Source organism: Bidens hawaiensis, unplaced genomic scaffold, assembly GCF_021521415.1.
Source record: "Bidens hawaiensis isolate Kalapana, Puna unplaced genomic scaffold, B.hawaiensis_p1.1 tig00002181_1, whole genome shotgun sequence".
In the NCBI taxonomy this organism is placed as follows: domain Eukaryota; kingdom Viridiplantae; phylum Streptophyta; class Magnoliopsida; order Asterales; family Asteraceae; genus Bidens; species Bidens hawaiensis.
Window position 1 is genome coordinate 401,821 of NW_027491116.1, and position 19,037 is coordinate 420,857.

At 35.1% G+C, this 19,037-nt stretch overlaps 1 protein-coding gene and 2 pseudogenes across 2 annotated transcripts; 2 read left to right on the plus strand and 1 right to left on the minus strand.

Annotated features, from left to right (window-relative positions):
* Window positions 1-1,203: 1,203 nt before the first annotated feature.
* Window positions 1,204-4,115, plus strand: LOC143609267 (uncharacterized; annotated as a pseudogene).
* A 4,690-nt stretch (window positions 4,116-8,805) lies between these two features.
* Window positions 8,806-9,718, minus strand: LOC143609276 (NEDD8-conjugating enzyme Ubc12-like; annotated as a pseudogene). The gene is made up of 4 exons (XR_013149391.1): window positions 9,618-9,718; window positions 9,426-9,504; window positions 9,221-9,337; window positions 8,806-9,137 (listed from the first exon to the last, which is right to left on the minus strand). The product of XR_013149391.1 is annotated as an NEDD8-conjugating enzyme Ubc12-like (transcript).
* Window positions 9,719-13,817: 4,099 nt separating this feature from the next.
* Window positions 13,818-18,456, plus strand: LOC143608724 (NAC domain-containing protein 78-like). Its single transcript, XM_077083682.1, has 4 exons — window positions 13,818-13,990; window positions 14,668-14,876; window positions 14,990-15,320; window positions 17,912-18,456. The coding sequence occupies exons 1-4, from the start codon at window positions 13,822-13,824 to the stop codon at window positions 18,136-18,138; spliced, it is 936 nt and encodes a 311-aa protein (XP_076939797.1). The 5' UTR covers window positions 13,818-13,821; the 3' UTR covers window positions 18,139-18,456.
* Window positions 18,457-19,037: the final 581 nt, after the last annotated feature.

The window sequence follows — 19,037 nt, forward strand, 5'->3', positions numbered from 1 at the left end:
TGGTTAACCGGCCCGTAACCAACTCGCTATAACCTTCAAAACCGATTAACCGAAACATCCATAATGGATAGTTATGGTTATTATTATTCATTAACCAACATATCGGTTATGGTTATGGGTTTGGCCTAAAATCGCCCTAAACCGATCCATGCGCACCGCTAATCCATACCTAGAATCCACTCAGAAACATTATCATGATTGCTTTAAACATTAGCAACTTAATATGATTAAAGCTAAGAAGCTGAAATTAGTCAAGTGTGTGCATGAAAATGACATTGATAATATTAACATGATTTTTTCTTTATTATTATTAGTTTTTAATTTGGTCATGTAAACAGTTTTGTGGTTTGATTAATGAATAAGATAAAAACCAAACTTAAGTTTCATAGATTGGAGAATAGTTTGCTAATGGGCCAATCAATGTGATGTGAAGTTAGATGGTTAGTTGGGCTGTAAGCGTTAGATTGGAATTAAAGTCGTATACTATAGCCATTAGCCGTTGTGTGTGCACTTTATTTGGTGGGCTTTGGATACTTTGTCGTAACGGTAAAAGGATACCCCTCCACTACCACTCGCCACAAATTCCGAATGCTACACATCACCTACTTTCCAAACTTACATGTATAACTTTTTGCATAGTGTTCTTTTTAATTCAAACTCATACACGTTTTTTTAAAGGGTTGGTATATACAAACACCATCCCCATAGTATATGAATAAGGCTATACGGCTCGTATAGAGCCTATACGACAAACTTATTAACATGCGTACGGAAGTGACAATGTGGCAGCTTTTTGCAGTCTATATGAGCCGGTATAGACCCTATACGAGTCGTATAGATATTCTTGTTCGTATAGACTCTATACGAGCCGTACAGATCTATACGAGCCGTATAGGGTCTATACGAGTCATATAGACTGCATGTCAACTTTGACCAAATATTTATAATTATTTATGGTCTATACGAGCCGTATAGATGGTATACGACCCGTATAGGTCATGTATCAGTTTTTCTTGCTCCAACCCCACAACTTCTATTTTATTCGTCATGTAACTATAGGGCATTGAACTACTATAATTTTATAAAGGCTATATTTCAAAAGACGAGTTAATACGAGTCAAAGCATCTACATTAACAAACGTAATTATTTTTATAGCAGTTATATTTCAAAAGTTTAGATAAATCACATGGGCGTCAACCAAAATGGATTGCATGACCACATATAAAAAGTCGTTACCCAAAAACACTCATGTTGTTCGTATGTTTTTATGTATATAGCAAAATATTTACTTTTAAATTACGTGTTTTGTAAACAACTCGGATGTTATTTTTAATATTTTGTAATTTTATAAAAAAAACCTAAAAAGAAAAAGAAAAAAAAAACCTATACGAGTCTAATAGACTCTATACGAGTCGTATAGCCCTATACGGCTCGTATATGGGCTATACGATACAAATAAATGAAAACTGACACGCCTGACTTGAAAATGACTTGACACTACACCTATACGACTCGTATAGACATTCCTGGTGTTTGAATAACCTACTTGGTGCCTTTTTTAAATTATAATTAGATAACTACAATATATTTTATGCTCTTTTAACTCTCTTATTTTTGTCAAGTACTATGCATGAGTGAATTTCGTGACTCTTAGGTTTCTTCTATATTTGAAACTAAACATGTGATGAACATAACATCTCATGTAAATTATCTTCATTTTCTAGATTGCACCCATATGTTAAAAGCTTATACATGTAGTTTTGAATTAAATGATGTCAAAAAGATGTTCGTATAAGCTACAAAAATTAGTATCATTTGTTCATTACTATAAAACCTAATAGATAGATCAAACTATATTAGATTGGATTACTAGAAGACTTGGATACCAGTTCCAATGGTCTCAATCTATCTACAAACAAGGGGTGCAAATATATCAATTAGAAAGTTTTTTTATTTATTTATATAACAAATAAAAATAAAAAAAAATTGAAAAATCATTGGGGGTTTAGTAGGCATATATGAAATTAAGAAAAGAAAAATATAAACAGAAAAACGAAAATAAAAGCCTGCCCTATATGACACACCTTTCGTTTCGGATTTGAAGTCATTTTCAAATTTCTGTTTCATTCTTTCTTAAAAGTTAAAACCCAAGACATTGATTGTGCCATACACTTCCATAAACAATCAAAATCACATGATTGCTCAATACTCCATAATTAGGTCTTAATTCACCTCAGATCTATTCGTGTAAATTGTCATGTCTTCTATCACTTTCGGTTGATAATTCAGCATCTCGGAGGATACTCGGACCTGCTGGAAACAGAGACAAGGTTATAGGAGATGAGAGTTTCAAGAAGAAGAGTGTCGTGGAAACGAAGCCCAAGAGTTCGGACAAAGGATCTCCGCAAACTGTTGTTCGAAAGGATGAAGACAGCTCATCATGTTCCTCTAATGGCAGTTCTCTGAAAATAGCAAGTCTGGAAAGTGTAGAGAAGCGTAAACGCAGCGGTGTTAACAGGAAGAAGAAATTACTGGTAGATGAAGCTCCCGTGATGGTGTTAACGAGTCCGTTTAAACGCTGTGATTGGATCACTCAATTCTCAGGTATCAATATTTTCTTTTAATTCGTTTCTTTCTCACTCAATTTCAATTTTTTCTATTAACTTCTTTTTAAATGTGTGTTAAATTTACTTTTATTAATATAAATTTGTTGAAAACGGAGTTATATTCAAAATAGAGTCATTTTTGTTTATCTTAAGCTATACAAATGCCAATAACGTGACAAACTGAACCGGATCCGACTGAACATCGGTACCAGTATCGGCATTATCACGGTACCATTGTTTTTTTTATGGTTTACTATCGATGTAAAGCACGTGTCAATATCCTTTGAGCATGCCACAATTTTATTTTTATATTTTTGGTTTTCTCATTCAGTTGCTATAGCGACTTAGCAAGTACCAATGCTTAACCAACTGAACCGATACCAACAGAATTTCCGCCGTATCGAGCTGGATAATCCTACTAGTTATATTATGAAAGTTGCAAATTGCTGTGGATTTAAATTGCTTCTATATTATTGTTTGTAGATCCACTGCATGTTGCTTTTCATGATGAAGAATGGGGAGTTCCAGTTTATGAAGATAGTAAATTATTTGAGCTGCTTGTTTTGTCACAAGCATCTGCAGAATTCACTTGGCCAGAAATCCTGTATAAAAGAGACAAATTCAGGTAAATATCACAAACTCATTTTCACTGGATCCAAATTTCAAACTGCTGCAAGTACCAACACCTAATTAATTATTGTTTCTTACAGGAAACTTCTTGAAAACTTTGATCCAGCTTCCATTGCTAAGTTGACCGAAGACTGGTTATTATCAACCAAGCAAAATGGTAGCCTGTTACTATCTGAACAAAAGATGCGAGCCATTATCGGGAATGCTATCGTATGGCTTAAGGTACTACTAGTATGAACTTGTCTAGGGCCCGATTGGGTTGGGTCAAAATCGGCCCAATTGACTTTGGATGCAAATGGATTGGACATTTGGACCATGTTAGATATCAAACAATCTCACAATTTCTTCTGTTTATTGACCAAGTCAACATAGCAAGAAGTTTGATTAAATGATGTCATTATTTGCAGATTCAGCAAGAGTTTGATCTTTCAGCAGTTATTACTGGCGCTTCGTAAACAAGAAGCCGATAAATAACGGGTTCCGTTATGCACGTCAAGTACCAGCTAAAACTCCAAAGTCAGAACTCATAAGCAAAGATTTGATGAAACGAGGCTTTCGTTGTGTGGGCCCCACTATCATCTATTCATCGTACTCAGTATATCCCACCAATAGCAATGCTATGGTAGGGTCTGAGGAGGGTCACCGGGGCGCTGTTCGAGATACGCAACGGAGGGAGTGACGAGGGAATCGTGGTATGCAGATACGCAAACGGGCTGGTGTTCAAGTCCATGTTCGACGGGCTCGGGAAAGACGATGAGGACGGACTGCATTGGTACGACGGAATCGGACTTGGCCTTTGTGAAGAAGAAGGTGTTGTAGTTCCAGGTCCAGTTTCAATTGATGGCAATGGTGGTCTAGAACCCTGTAATTATTATTAATATATTATACATAACACAATTCAGATTAAAAAAAAACCCTAAATCCCCAATTAATTAATTAAAGAACAAGCCCTAATAATAAAACTTAAAATTGAATGATCTATTACGTACGTACCTTGCGAAAAGTGGTGCCATCAGGGAGAACAACCCAGCCAGCTTCTTTACAAAGGGCTTTCAAGACCTCATTATTGTCACAATGTTTAGGCAGATTATAATTCCCCTGGGCTCTCAAGCCGTTATAAATTTTTGAGAGAGAGAGTGGGTGTGGGTAAAAGTAGAAGTGAAATGGTGAAAGAGAAAGAGAAAGAGAAAGAGGAGGGTAGGACTCATGTGTGTAGGGAACAGGGCGACTACCATGTGTCTGCAATCATAGGGTGGCCCTTTGGACTTGGATCATCAATGTGAACTTACTTACTTATTTCCCGGTTTGTGTTTTTTTCATGTTTTTCAAATACATGAGGGATATTATTATGCTTTAATAGGCTTGTTTGATAATAATTTCACTTGTAGAAATACCTAGTTGTAAAAATATTTTCATGTATAAAATTTTCTAACTGTCATTTGGATTACCGATCCATGTGATCATCTAAATTCATATATTTCACTCTAAACACGAAACTCACCATAGATGAAAAAACTCATCTAACGTGAAGCGCCTTATTTCAAAACATCTCTTTTTTAATATTCTCTATGTGTAAACATTAAGGAAAATGACAATTGTCCATTTTAAACATGGTAATATCCAAAATGTCCACACATATCCTATCGGTTTAATCATGTTCAGCTCAAAACCAATCGGACCATCTTGTTTTTCTAACCCCAATGATCGAGCGACACTTGACAATAATGTTTCATGTTAGTGCCTCGTTTACTGAAACACACGACAAAAATATTTCAGATGCTGCCTGATTTTTTAAATATAGGCGTCGGGTGAATTTTTCTAGGTGGCGGGTGAATTTTTTAGGCGGCTACTAGATTAATATAGACACTTTTAATTAAAATTGTTTATTGAGGTAACTCTTTACTAAGATTCTTCGAGAAACCCGCAATAAGACAACTACCCAGCGGAACATAAGATGACTTCAAATACTTTGATAAATTTCGTGTCACTTTATGCCCAGCTGCCTTTGGATAAGTCTATACATTTGACATTTAAAGATAAAAATTTAAAATATAAATACAAAAAAAAATTAAAAATTAAAAAACCAGATGGTGGCTAGATTAATCTAGTAGCCGTCTGGATTTTAAATAAAAAAAGTGGGCCGGTTGATTTTGAGCTGGAGCCTGAACATAATGAAATCGGTGGGATTTGTATGGACATTTTGGAGATTATCATGGTTAAAGTAGATGCTTTTGTCATTTTTCTTAAATACTAGTAGTAATATAAAAGTTGTTTGGCTAATTTTAGGCTAGACATAATGAAATCGGTGTGATTTGTATGGATATTTTACGGATTTTCATTGGTTAAAGTAGACACTTTTGTCATTTCCTTAAATACTAATAGTAATATAATTCTTTAATAAAATTGGTGTTGTGTTAAACGTAGTGTTTGTATGAGTAAACTCAATAATTATATTAATATATTTATATAGAATTTTAGTGTAGCTTGTAAACATAAATTGAAAGTAGTATTATAAGATTTGTGTTTCATAAACATATATTCAATTTTAGGGGCTGAATGATAAAAATACGACGACTTTCAGATACATCTTTATAAACTTATGAAATATCATATATTTAAAATTAAACTAAAAGTATCTATACATTTTTAAAATATCATATCCAAATTATTATTATTGTTGTTGTTCTCTTATAACTTCTAAAATGTGATTTTTATAAACATGTGAAAACACAATTATAATGTGCTCACCTTTATCTACGTTTCAACGTCAATTTTTAGTTAAAATGAAATTGTGCATCATAATATACATGACATTGAAACGGTTTAGCATGTTGTTGCGTTTACTTTGATTCAAGTTCATTAACAAATTTAATGTCAACATGACATGAATTATATTCAAAACAAAGTCGTGTTTCCGCTGCAACACGCGGGTATAATAATCATCAAAGAGGGAGGCGAAAATGCCAAAATATCATTTATGTTTTAGTTTTAGTTTACATAGAAGATATAAGAAAAAAAAATTTGCGTGCTCAAGTGTAGGCCAAAATTGGTATTAAAAAGTGATACGTGATATTCATTTTATTTTCAAACACCATGTGAAAAGAATAGATAAAGTAGCTACATAATTTTTCACATAAACAAATGTTAATCGGCTCAACCCTAAAAAATATAGTAACAGAAAGTAGCAACAAAATTTATCACAATTTATGAAAACCAAATTAAACTTAAACTTCAAAAACAAAAACACCAAGACCATAAGCATACATCTAGAAAGAATGTTTTTATGAACTTATGTTATTTTGTCCATCAAAGAGATGATTCTAGAGAAAGTTATGGCTTTGTTCTCACAAAAAGAAATTTTTATACCTTTTAAAAGTGTAAATATTTATCTTTAAAAGTGGCTCGTCAGTTATCTAAGTAGCCGTTAAAAAAATTTATACAAATTTATATCTAATATCATAAAGTTTTAATAAAATCTAGAATTAATGGTCATGGATAATTAATTAGATATGATGAATGAAAAAACAAAAAATAAATTAGAATGATTATAAATAGTCTTACTCGATGTTATTTTTTATTTATTATATTATTTTTTATTTTGCCGTTCCAAAAATAATAACACAATATAACCATTTAATTTGTCGTGTAGAATTCTTTAAGGGTTATTATTTGATTTGATTATTCGTGAATTAATTGTTTGGTGTGACGTGGGGACACAAGATTGTTAAAAGTAATGAAGCAATAATGCTTCCTCTGACACCCACACTATGTGTTGTGTTGTGGTTCAAATGTTCAATCCCAAATAAATTATTTTTTTGCTCCTTTCAATAATGCTGTATTTTTATAACATATGCTTTGAACATGAAACACATCTTTTAGGTAATCCATAACAATGTGAAATGTTAAAAAAAAATAAAAAATGAAGTTGAAGTCATGTAAGCGTCACATTTGCAATAGATGGTTTTCACATTTCATATCTGAATAATATGTGTTGTGAGATATAAATTGTGACTATAGGTTAAAGTGACTTTTAAATGAATGGTGAAATGCAAAAATTTCCACCATGACCTCTCCGTGCCAAGGGTGATGTGGACTTGTGGTGCTCCATGAAATTGCTAAGGTGGCAACGTTTAGCACCCCTTACGTAATCGATAATAGATAAGTATTGCAAGATTCAAGTAAATTATTGACTGGATATATTTTAAATAAGATAATGCTTTATATTTTTATAACTCACTAAGTATAAATGGACTATATTCCTAACACAATGGGTGGATCTTCATACGGGCCAGGCCGAGCCGCGACCCCATCAGTTTTTTCACTCAGTAGTGTAATTTTTTTGAAAAAATCAAAAAGATATTATATGTATGGAGTCTGGCCTATCTAGATTATTTGTTCAAAGTCCTACACCCCACCTAAATTATTCGTTCAAGATCCCCCACTACCTAGCATCTTTATTTTATGAAAACCCGTTATTGAAAAGGTTACACCACTCCGTCAATATACTACGAACCAACAAAATTGCGTAACCGTGACTTATGCTAGAAATGTGTTGAAAGGGATAAAAGAATAAATCATTTAAAATTGGGTGAGTACATGTCTTAAAGACTCAAGTATGATGTATATAATACACAGCCAGATAGATATGCGAGTTGGACCAGATTATACATACTTTGCATTGAGTTTTTTTTTATTATAGTTATATATTGAGTTGAGTTAATGTAGTAGAGTTCTTATCTTAGTCTTACTTAAATTGGAGTTATTATTTTAATAATTTCAAATTTTGTTGCACCCTTTATATTAATATATATCATTAAATTTTTTTCATATTAAAAATCATGGTCGGCGTCACAAACACTTTAATTAGATCAAGGGGTGCCATATGATGTTATCACGTCAGCCATTTAAAAGAAAGTATGCTAATTTTTTGGGCTTACTATTATGTTTATGATTATCCATTGGTTCGCTGCTGCAAAAAGGAGGGGGGGGGGGGTTTTCTAGTATATTCATCCAAACCGTTCCCGAAGCCATTTCGTCATCATCTGTCCACAATCTTAGTTGTACTCTAGGCGCCATTTGTTCAGAGAAAAAAAGCATGGGATTAAGATGTAGATGTTTTGGATGAATGGAGATATAGGAGACTTTTTTTTTTTTTTTTTTTGGTGTAAAAGAGTGTTGAATGTTTAGTTAAATTTATAGGTTGAAAAGCAAGTTTTTAGAAAAAGAAAACAAAAATAGACCGTTGAACGGTTATAAAACTGTTAGAAGTTTGGGAGAATCGGCCCGATACACACAGGGTGGTGTTCCTGTAACCACTCTGCTCACTCTTTAGAGAGAGATTTGCATTATTATAATTAAATTCTGATTGTGTTCTAATCATGGTTTTGTTAAGACCACCTTATCCACTAAACTAGACTAATCTAGTTGTAATCTTTTTTCATAAAAGATATCCTTATAAATTACTCAGTGATACATATGAAACACATTACTGTCTAGTTTCTCCCTCTATTTTTGTTCTCCCTTTTTCAATCAACATTTCAACAGATGAGAGTATGAACCAGTAGCAGATTCGTTATCTTCCAAGAAACACAGAGTACTACAGGACAAGCCACCCAAAATAATGGGGATCCAACAAAAGATCATACAAACACATCACTTTGTCCCCAACTTGCAAAAAGACCTTTGGGAATCAAGACATTTTTCACACACCTATGCCAATCACAAACAAACCACCATCCCACCTAATTACTACCTTGCGGTCTTTATATGCACCTGGTGAAGAATGTCTGACCCACATACCCACCCGCCATTGCTCTCCTCACATTCGATTCAAACATTTTTGGGTTGTCTCTCAATACCGCAGCTGCTTCTCGGTTGAGTGGATCCTCATGGTTCGGCTCCTGCAAACAAACAAAATAAGAATAATTCAACACAAATCGACAAAGATATAAAAAGAGCTTTATATTGATTATAAAGAGTTTACCATGAATAGATGATACAACCCGTAAATGATAGTATTTATATTTAGAACAGGTTTCCAGTCTTCACGGAGAATGTTAAGGCACACGTTTCCATCCAAATCAACGTTGGGATGGTATACCTAAGAATTGCATGATTTGTTACATATAAGTTGAACTATAAAGTACCAAAAAGATCAAGAATATCTATGGTTATTAAAAAGTTTGTACCTTTGTTTTGCATTTGACCTTTGGTTCCTCGTGTGGATAGATGGATGAAATCTAGAAGGTAAATGCAAAGGTGCCACCTCTGGAAAGAGATAATATGTTGGATAAAAGTAAAGCTATAATTCGCAAATTATAAACAAAAGACATTATAATTCTAATTTCTAGCAACAAAGAAAACTAAAAAGATATACATACAAATAGTATCCATCATCAGGGCGAATAGTTACTTCAAAGTTCATGAGGTCATCTTTTCCATTTGGGAAAGATATGCTACAAGTCTTGGGTAGGTTAAACATGAAGAGACAAAGCAAAAAAAAATTTCACTATATAAGTATATAACACTACATCACAAAGAAAGTATTAAAAAATCGCATATTTAGATTTATGACATGGAATTGGTTGTCTAATTATTGTGCCTACAGTCAAAATAATCAAGTCCGTTACAACTTTAAACAGCAGAAGCATAAAATGTTAATTTGACTGTCTTCTGCAACTAAAACAGTTCAAAAATGTTGATTTTCCAACGATGAAAACTTAATAGCATCAATAAATGATAACTGTTTGCTAACTTATAACAACTTATTTTTGGTATACTTAAGAGTCAAATTTGGAAAACTAGAACTGAGTGCATATTTGGGGAAATTGAGTTTTTAAACCTGTCACCTGTGAATTACTGAAATCCAGTGTTATAAAAATCTCGATTAGCCACCGATTAATCGGAAATTGGAGGGCTACCGATTCGATTTCAACTAATCGCCCCCCTAAAATCGGTACCAGTCAAAATCGGTGAAAATCGGTCAAATTCTTTGAAGTGTTTGAAATATTATACTTGTTTTGGAAAATTATATATAAAATTTTGTATTTATAGAAAAGGAAGGTAATTTAAACAAGTGAATTATTCAAATCAAAGATTAACACGTTATTATTATATAGAAAAGGAAAGCATTTTAAACTTGCAAATTTTGTTTAGAACTGTAACAACAAAATAGATTATCCTAGCATGCCACTTAATTAAACATTAGATATATTAATATGAACAATTGATGGTTTACAACTGATACATACCCAGCTTGAAATGGGTGGGTCAAGAGACTAAATCAAATGGGTCAATGCGGTTAATGAGGAAGAAGGATAAACTGAAGAACTAAGGTTTAGAAAATTAATGCATCAGTTATTAGGCAATTAAGTTTATATATATGTCCTTGTTCTGGTTTGTAGGATATCATGTTTATGTGTTAAAAATATTAGGGTTTATTAACCTTGTACTTGGAGAATTGCTATCTCGAATCGGCTAACCGGAGAAAAGCCCATCTCGAATTGGGCTAACTATCTCTACGTTTCTAATAAAATCAAGCTTTCGTTTTTTGGTTTCTGTCATTTGGTTCCATTGTCGGGAACCACGATGGTGCAGATCCGGAATAACCAGAAGGAAGGTAACGATGGTAGCAGCATTACGTTTGATCAAATCACCGCTCAATTGGCATTGGCAGCCATCGCCACCAAGCTCGACGCCATAGTCTCACAAGTGAGAGGTGATGTTGCAGAAATCAAATCCGTGATGTCTGGAATACAACTCCCCTGCAACACTCAAGTTCCGGTCAACAAAGAAATCCCCGACAACAGCCCTAGCATTGACGAAGATCGATTTGAGTATGTTTTAGATCTTCAATCGAAGACTGAAGATCTGTCTGAGCATGTTTCGGATGTTCAATCGAAGATCAGTCTTTGGGTATTAAATTGAAGGTCAAAAATTGGGATAAACGAAACCGCTCACAGGAGGTTGAACAAGAAGTAACACTAAGTAGCCATGATATACGTGTTGGGGTCACTGAGGAAGTTCAGAAACACTATGATGTTGATTCTTTGTGTGTTAAAAAACTGATGTATGTGAAGAACAATCCAGACTTGAAGAGATGCGGAACCAAAAGGTTGGCGTTTTTTGTAAACTAATGTCAGCAGCCATGAGTGGAATTAAGTCAGAAGCAATGGTTCTTTGTGCTTTGACTAGTAATCACACCACCCTTATGCATCTTCCGACTAATGAATATGGGATATCAATCTGCAACCGTGTTCCACCCGAGGCCATTTCTGGGTCCTTCAATCAGTTCGAGATCGTTATGGGGCCCAAGAAGCTGGTCAAGCTACAATTGAATGGCTAATCGCTTGGTACAACAACTATCAGTTTCTCGACTTGAGCACAAGTCGATTGTGCGAGTGGGATGCATTGATACATACCCAGCTCGATATGGGTGGGCCAAGAGGCTCTTCATCTTCCAACTACCCCTCTTACTCAATAATTATATCAACTGTAAACCAAGAAACTAACATGAATACACCAATATCAAATTTTCTACACTAACTGATCAGTTTTAAGTATCAATTATTATACACCATGAATTAATCTATAAACAGTTAGGACACGGGATCAGTGAGCAGGATAAGCAGCAATCGAGTCACACAGCAGCAAGCGCAAGCAATAAAAATGAAAAATCAAAGGATCACAGGACAAGTAAGCGAAATCAGCTAACTGATTGAAGCATGTTTAATAGAGAATTAGATGTGATTGATAGGAAGATTACCTGATATTGATGAAAAGCATATTATTATTATTATTATTATTATTATTATTATTATTATTATTATTATTATTATTATTAGATTATCGATGAGAGAAGGATAATCTAATCTACTCGAAATGAAATCAATTATTACTAGTCAGTCTCGGCTTCACTGATTTCACTCTCCCTTTGTATGTATATATTCTTGGGTGGGTAACACTTCAGTTGTGAAAGTCCGTAAAAACCATTTGTAGTATCGTTTTTTTTTATTATGTAATATATGTTGTAACATTTAATACAAAACATCGAAACAAAAAAAAATGTTTTGCTATTTTTTACTAATTTTTATATATGTTTTCAGGAGAGAGAAGAAATTATATTTATATTTACATTTTTTATTCACTTTAATTGTGGAACACAAGATTTAAACATTAATTAAAAACATGTAGTTGAGAATGAGTTTCTGGAGTTTTCACAACTCAAGTGCGTTTTCATTTTATACTTAGCCTCTTCTGCCTAATCCTAAATAAATAAATATACAGTGATTGTTTTCCTAAGCGCAAACGAATCCTTCAAATGGCTAAATTTATCATATCGATATACACTTGTTTTTCGAGCCGTGAAAACCCTCACCTAAGGTCAACGTCCGTGAACACTCGACCGAAGGCATGATACTGAGGTAAGATAATACTCATTCAGTTCAAGAATCTAACTAACTAGTGAAAGCAACACGAGTGCCTAGTCTCTCGTTATCACCCTGATGCTTTACTTACCAAATGACTACTTTACAATTATTTTTACTAGAATATTTTTACCAATGTCATTGCGTTAATCAGCGTCAGACATGTTCCCGCTGTCGAACACATTAATTGACTTGGGAGGTGTTACAGGTGCCTGACGCATGATTAGTTACAACCGACTTCAAGGATTCACCTACATCAAATGCGTTAATGTTGTGGGACACGTTATCAATGTGGACGATTAACCAGACCTAGGCGTCTAACGTGCTAACTGGTACCTGACGAATTACTTGTGTCGGAGACCTTACCAGCCTCAGACACAATCAATGATGCATGTCTGATGCATTAATCGGCACCGAACGTGTAACTGGCGCGGGGCAGGTAACTAACCCAGAACGCATGGCTAATGTCAGACGCATAATCAGCTATCGATGCTAGACATGTAATGACACTAAAAACGTGATTGACGCCTGAATATGTTTACCTGAATGGTCTAACTGAAAAAAAAAGTCATTTGGTCGAAGTCTTATATAAATGACTAAAATCGAGACGATTTTAACAATTTTTTTTTTCGAAAGAAGGATTAACCAAAGTCTAACCCTAGTTAACAAATTGATTCAAGTTGAGTATATAAACCCCGTTGAAGCACGACCATTAATCACTCTGACTTGTTTGCTTACATCGTTAAGGAACACGCCACACACAGCCAGAGTCAAAGCAGCAGACGCCGGAGTCGTCGTCGTCGTCTACTCTCAAGCTAAGCTTATTCGTCGATGATCACACCCAAACTCACATAAAGCCTTTCCGTCTACATTCACACGCCCGATCATCTCGAATTTACACTTTTCGTCACTTTATATCCGTTTCTTTACTACTGTTATACAAGTTAACGCGTTCGTATTGATACAATACAATTGTTAATTAAATTACTGTGTGATTATTTATAGTTATAATTGTTGTTTTAGGGCTTTATAAGGAGAATTGATAATTTAGTTAGTATTATTATTACCAGTCAGTCAGTCAGTCTACTTTAATGTGTATCTAACACTTGATTACTATCTGTGCAGAAAGTATAATCTAGTCAAAAGTCAAAACTTTGCAATGTGTCCTCCAGAATCCATTCATCCTGCAGTTCAACTTGAACTTAATGAATATTCAACAGATGAAGCTGTCTTTGAATCGTTGATGCGATTCAAAAGCGGATCCGCCCTGCCTTTGAATGTACTTTCTGGTGTGGATCCTTACCAATTCACACCCTCAAATCTTCCTGGTTAGCATTCATATTATATGACTTTTATCATTGAAATTTGGTCTGTAAATGAACCCAGCATTTAGTGAATCGTTGGCTGGAAGTTGCTTTATGCTCGTTTGTAAACAAATGAACTTGAACAAAACTTTTTTTTTTTATTTAGTTAAATGAAAGAACATGAAAAAAGACCTTTTGTTCATTTAGTAAGACGGACGAACATGAACGCACGTCTTGTTCGTGAACGTTCATTTGTTTATATCCGTTTATGTTTGCTTGTTTACCTTCATTTATGCTTGTTAGTTTATTTTTGTTTAAGTTTGTTTTTGTTCGTTTTAATGTTCATTTAATCTTTTAGGCCCGTGGCAGTTTAATCAATATCGCTCATTACAATTTACTATAGTTTTATTAACTTTATGATTACTTTTAATCTTTTATGTTCATTCATCTATGCCGGTTATCTTTTATAGTTTTATTAACTTTATGATTATTTTTGTTCATAATGAACACGAACAGTTCAATTTTATTAATGAACACGAACAAGAAAGCCCTGTTTGTCTAATTGTTCATGTTCAATCGTTTGTTTGGTTAAAGCTAAACAAACGAACACTGGCATGCCCGATTCATGTTCATTTAGCTTATTTACAGGCCTTCATGTAATCATGAATTTGCATTTTTTTAAGACGCTAAACTTCTTGCAGCTGGCATGTGGTACATCTGGTCCGGGTCAAGACCGGATACTGAAAGCGGGTTTTGGATGTCAACAGGGGAGACTAGTGAGATACACTCTTCTTTGGTTATTTGTTTGAGAAAGACTCTTCAGTTTTATGAAGGGCCAGTTTCTGATGGACAAAAGACTAATTTGATGATGCAAGAATACACAACAAATGATAAGTGTAACAGTAAGCCGGTATGCACATTATCTTTTAAATCAAACGCTCGCAATGTAGTTACATTTTCCTTTTTCTTTATATCTCTAATCCAACCTGCTAGTGAATTGCGAGTTTGGTTGGATAAATGCAGGATTCTAGGGCACTATACAGGGTGTTTTTGATGGATGACAGTAGTGGTGGTAGTGGACCACCAGCCATGGCTGATCACTCTCAAGATCAGCCGTCAGTGGCAAATCAATCTCCGGATCGTCTTCTTGAAGATTATGTTTTGAGGGGCGATTACTTGGAATTGGATGATCTTGCTATTCCCCTATCACGCACGACTTCTGCTGATTCAAGCTGTATGACAAGGAGTATAACATCAGAAGATTTTTTTGATTCAGATGCCCTATTGCGTGAACTAGGAGATGATAATATCGATCATGGTTCAAGAAAAGTGGTCCCACAGCCAACCACGTTAGGTATGTTATTTCATCTTTTCTATTCTTTCTGCCTTTAGATATTGTAGAATTTATGTTATTTAGCTTCTGTAATTTACATGACATAGAGATATGTTTGTTTGGACAAGTGCAAGTGCTTATAGGTGGCAATCAAGACCCATTCTTAAAGAATTGGTTGATTTTAGCGAAAATAAATTGTAGACAAAATGACAAAAGACGTCCTTTATGTTTGACCCGATTTTCATTATACGTCCTTTAACGAAAGAAATAGCAAAAGGCATACATCATGTTTCAAATTCCTTTCATGTTACGTCCTTTGGCACTAACCCAGTTAATTTTTTTCGTTAAATATAGTCATGTGCAAGGCACACGAGGGTAAATTTGTCTTTCTACCCCTTAAGGGACTGTTTGTGTGGATTCCATAAAGTTTGAGCCAAAAAAAAAAATAAAAACATAAATATTTAATATATATATATATCTCATATATACTCTCTCTCTCTCACCCCAACAACTGGCCGGCCGTCCTTCACCTCCATCACCGCCACCGTCCTCCACCTCCATCACCGCCACCGTCCTTCACTTCCATCACCGCCACGCTCCTCCACCACCGTCCTTCACCTCCATCCCTTTCTATCTCTATCCCTTTCTACTCTCTCTCCCTCTATCTCTAAAATTCTCCATCTCTGATCCATGATCCATATCCTTAACACCTTCACATCTCTGATCCATCAAAACCCTTCATACCCTACCGCCAGCAAAGAAACATCACCGTAACCACCGCCTACACCCCATTTTGAAACTGTACCGCCGGCGCCATCGTTTTCGTATTCCCCGACACCACCATTGTTCCAGTATATCCCCACCCTTCCCTCCAGCGGCAACCACCACCACAAATCACAGATGCTTCTCTCCCTCTCACTCTAAAAAACCCCCCAAATTGCAGGTATTTCTCTCTCTAAAGAGAACCCAGAATCTTAGATTTGGACTAATTTATCGGGGGTTTGAGGTTCCTATCTCTCATCTTCCTTTCTCTCTGCTCCAATCAACCTAGAACTCGAATGATTTGAAGATGATGGCTAGTTTTGGAGAAGATGAAGATGGAGCCATTGACCCTAGTCGGAGACAGAAACCAAGTTGATTTTGGTAGACAAAGAGACACCCGACCCACTTCTCGGATCTGGGTCTTATATCGACCCGAACAACGGAACAACAGCTGATCCTCTTTTGCAGAAATATGGCCGCCGGCGGTAGGGAGGAGAGAGTGTGAGAGGGAGGGAGGAGATATATGTGTGTGTGTATTAAATAATTATTTATCTTTATTTTTTTAAAGTATTTTCATCATAGCTCAAACTTTATGGAATCCACACAAACAGTCCCTTAAGGGGTAGAAAGACAAATTTACCCTCGTGTGCCTTGCACATGACTATATTTAACGAAACAAATTAACTGGGTTAGTGCCAAAGGACGTAACGTGAAAGGAATTTGAAACATGATGTATGCCTTTTGCTATTTCTTTCATTAAAGGACGTATAATGAAATCGGGTCAAACGTAAAGGACGTCTTTTGCCATTTTGTCTAAATTGTATATGGTTCATTTGGGGTCATCTCAGCTCATATCAATCAATTTGGGTCTAACAAATTTGGTCAAGGGGTCAAAACGGATAACTATTATAAACTTGTTAACTTAAAAGGATCCAAATTGGTTAGCAACGCCTATGACGATTGTTTGTCTCCACCATCTACTCATTGTCGCCGACACCATCGCCATCAACACCGACACTGCCGCCATCTACACCACCACTGCCCACCATAAGAAAATATAGCGGGTGAACCTATTTTGATACTTTTCTTCTTAAACAACCAACCTGACTCCATTTTGGACAACCCATTTTGACCCGAAGCGGTTGTGGGAGAGCAATACAATATTAAAGCGACTCGTTTTGACCCAAACTCATTTTGGTCATATATTGACACGGACCTGTTCTGACCCGTGACCCAAACCCGCCTAACTCGACCAGTTTGCCAGTCCTAATTAAGATAATGTAGGAAGGTCACATCTGGGTATACAAAGCAGAGTTGAGGTTTTAATACTGTAGTAACTATTTTCTTTTTATCTTAACATGCAACCTGGTTTGTCAAGGAGTTCACCAGTGCAGGCTACTTTTAGTTTAGTAAAGTTCATATTTCTTTCTTGGTCTGATCATTGTGTGTCATTTTGGTTATTGGCACACAATTGCTCAACTGATTCATTCTTTATTGCCATCGTTGTCTTTCATGAATCTATATGATGTCATCAATAATTTCATGGGAGTGTTTAATAGGTTTTTAGACGATGAAATGTGGAATGAAATCTCTTTGGAAACCCTGATAGCTTTCATATATAGTAAGTTCGGCATGATTTGTATCTTTGCTCCAACATAAAGCGTGTTGGATTGCTAGTTGTTTTATTGTTTCTTGTATGCATCATTGAATTTTCTTTATGTTATTCTCTTTGGGTTTGTTTTTTGGCCCACGAGCCCTCTTATAGTATTATTTGATAAACTAGAGAGTATGAACATAGATTGTGTGTGTGTGTGTAAAAATTAATATGCTCCTGTGATTTTTATCCGCAGGATCTCATGTCAAGGAGTCCAAACCTTGTACAGGACAAACCTCCAAAACGAATCCCGCTTCTAAAAGGGAACCACGAGACCGTTGCAACAATAGGACTGCAAATGAGCCTAAGACGTCAGCATCATCGCCATCATCTAGTAGTTCTGAAGGCTCGTCTAAAGGGGGGAGGAAACATCGAACCAAGAAGCGCAAGATTATGAAGTATCTCTGTTTCTTGGGATCCTAAATCCACAAGTAAGCTGTTGATGTTGTTTTCATGAAATTTAATACCTTTAGATTATTGATTTGATAATCATTGAAAGGGAATCTCTGTAAAAGCAGTTACTAAGATGAGCTGGTTATTAGACGGAATATAGTTATGTAGTATGTATATAAAGTAATATTTAGAGAGTTGCATATGAACTGAGCATGAATTTTCATATGTATATGGTCATGTGTAAATAGGTGTCCCTCCATAACATTTGAAGACTGGTGGTCTATTTAGATGAGTTGTTATTATCTATCATATGTATATAAAATGAAATTGATGATGTGTATTAGTGCAATGATTGGTTTTCCCTTAAATGACAAAAATGGATGCTTTTATCAAGTTTACTTTGAATGTAGTTAAACATTTGTTTTCTTGCTATAAAGCACTTGTTTGCTTTTGCTTTAGTTAGACAAGAATTGTATGAATGAAATTACATGCACTTAAGATGCTTTTAAGAATTTTGTATCAAGAGCAACCAAATCTCTAAAGTGCTTACAATGGTTCAAGAGCGAACACTAACATCCTTACTGTTGATGTTGTTCTTTAACTCGTGGTTGACTTCTGCATCTTTAACCAGGGAGGCTACATGCAAATTAACTTGATTGTCGATTCCTAATTTGATATCATCGAAATTCCTTTTTGCCACAGAACCTTATTATTCATTGGCTGTATTTTATGTTTGGTTTGAAACCTGCATTAAAAGACTTTTTTTTTTTTTTGTAAAAAAACACTGCATCAAGAACACTTTCCTCTCTCCGAAGAGAAACCACTAAAAACAGTGTACTATTGTTGGAGCTAATAGCATTACCATCTAAAGCAGTAACGATGATCTGTGATGTGGACGTGGTGTGGATGGGTTCTCTGTTGGACACACC

Coding starts and splice junctions, on each gene's coding strand:
- LOC143608724 (XM_077083682.1), top strand. CDS start 13,822: ATGTGTCCTCCAGAATCCATTCATCCTGCAGTTCAACTTGAACTTAAT. Junction 13,991..14,667: donor CACACCCTCAAATCTTCCTG/GTTAGCATTCAT, acceptor AACTTCTTGCAG/CTGGCATGTGGTACATCTGG. Junction 15,321..17,911: donor CCCACAGCCAACCACGTTAG/GTATGTTATTTC, acceptor TTTTATCCGCAG/GATCTCATGTCAAGGAGTCC.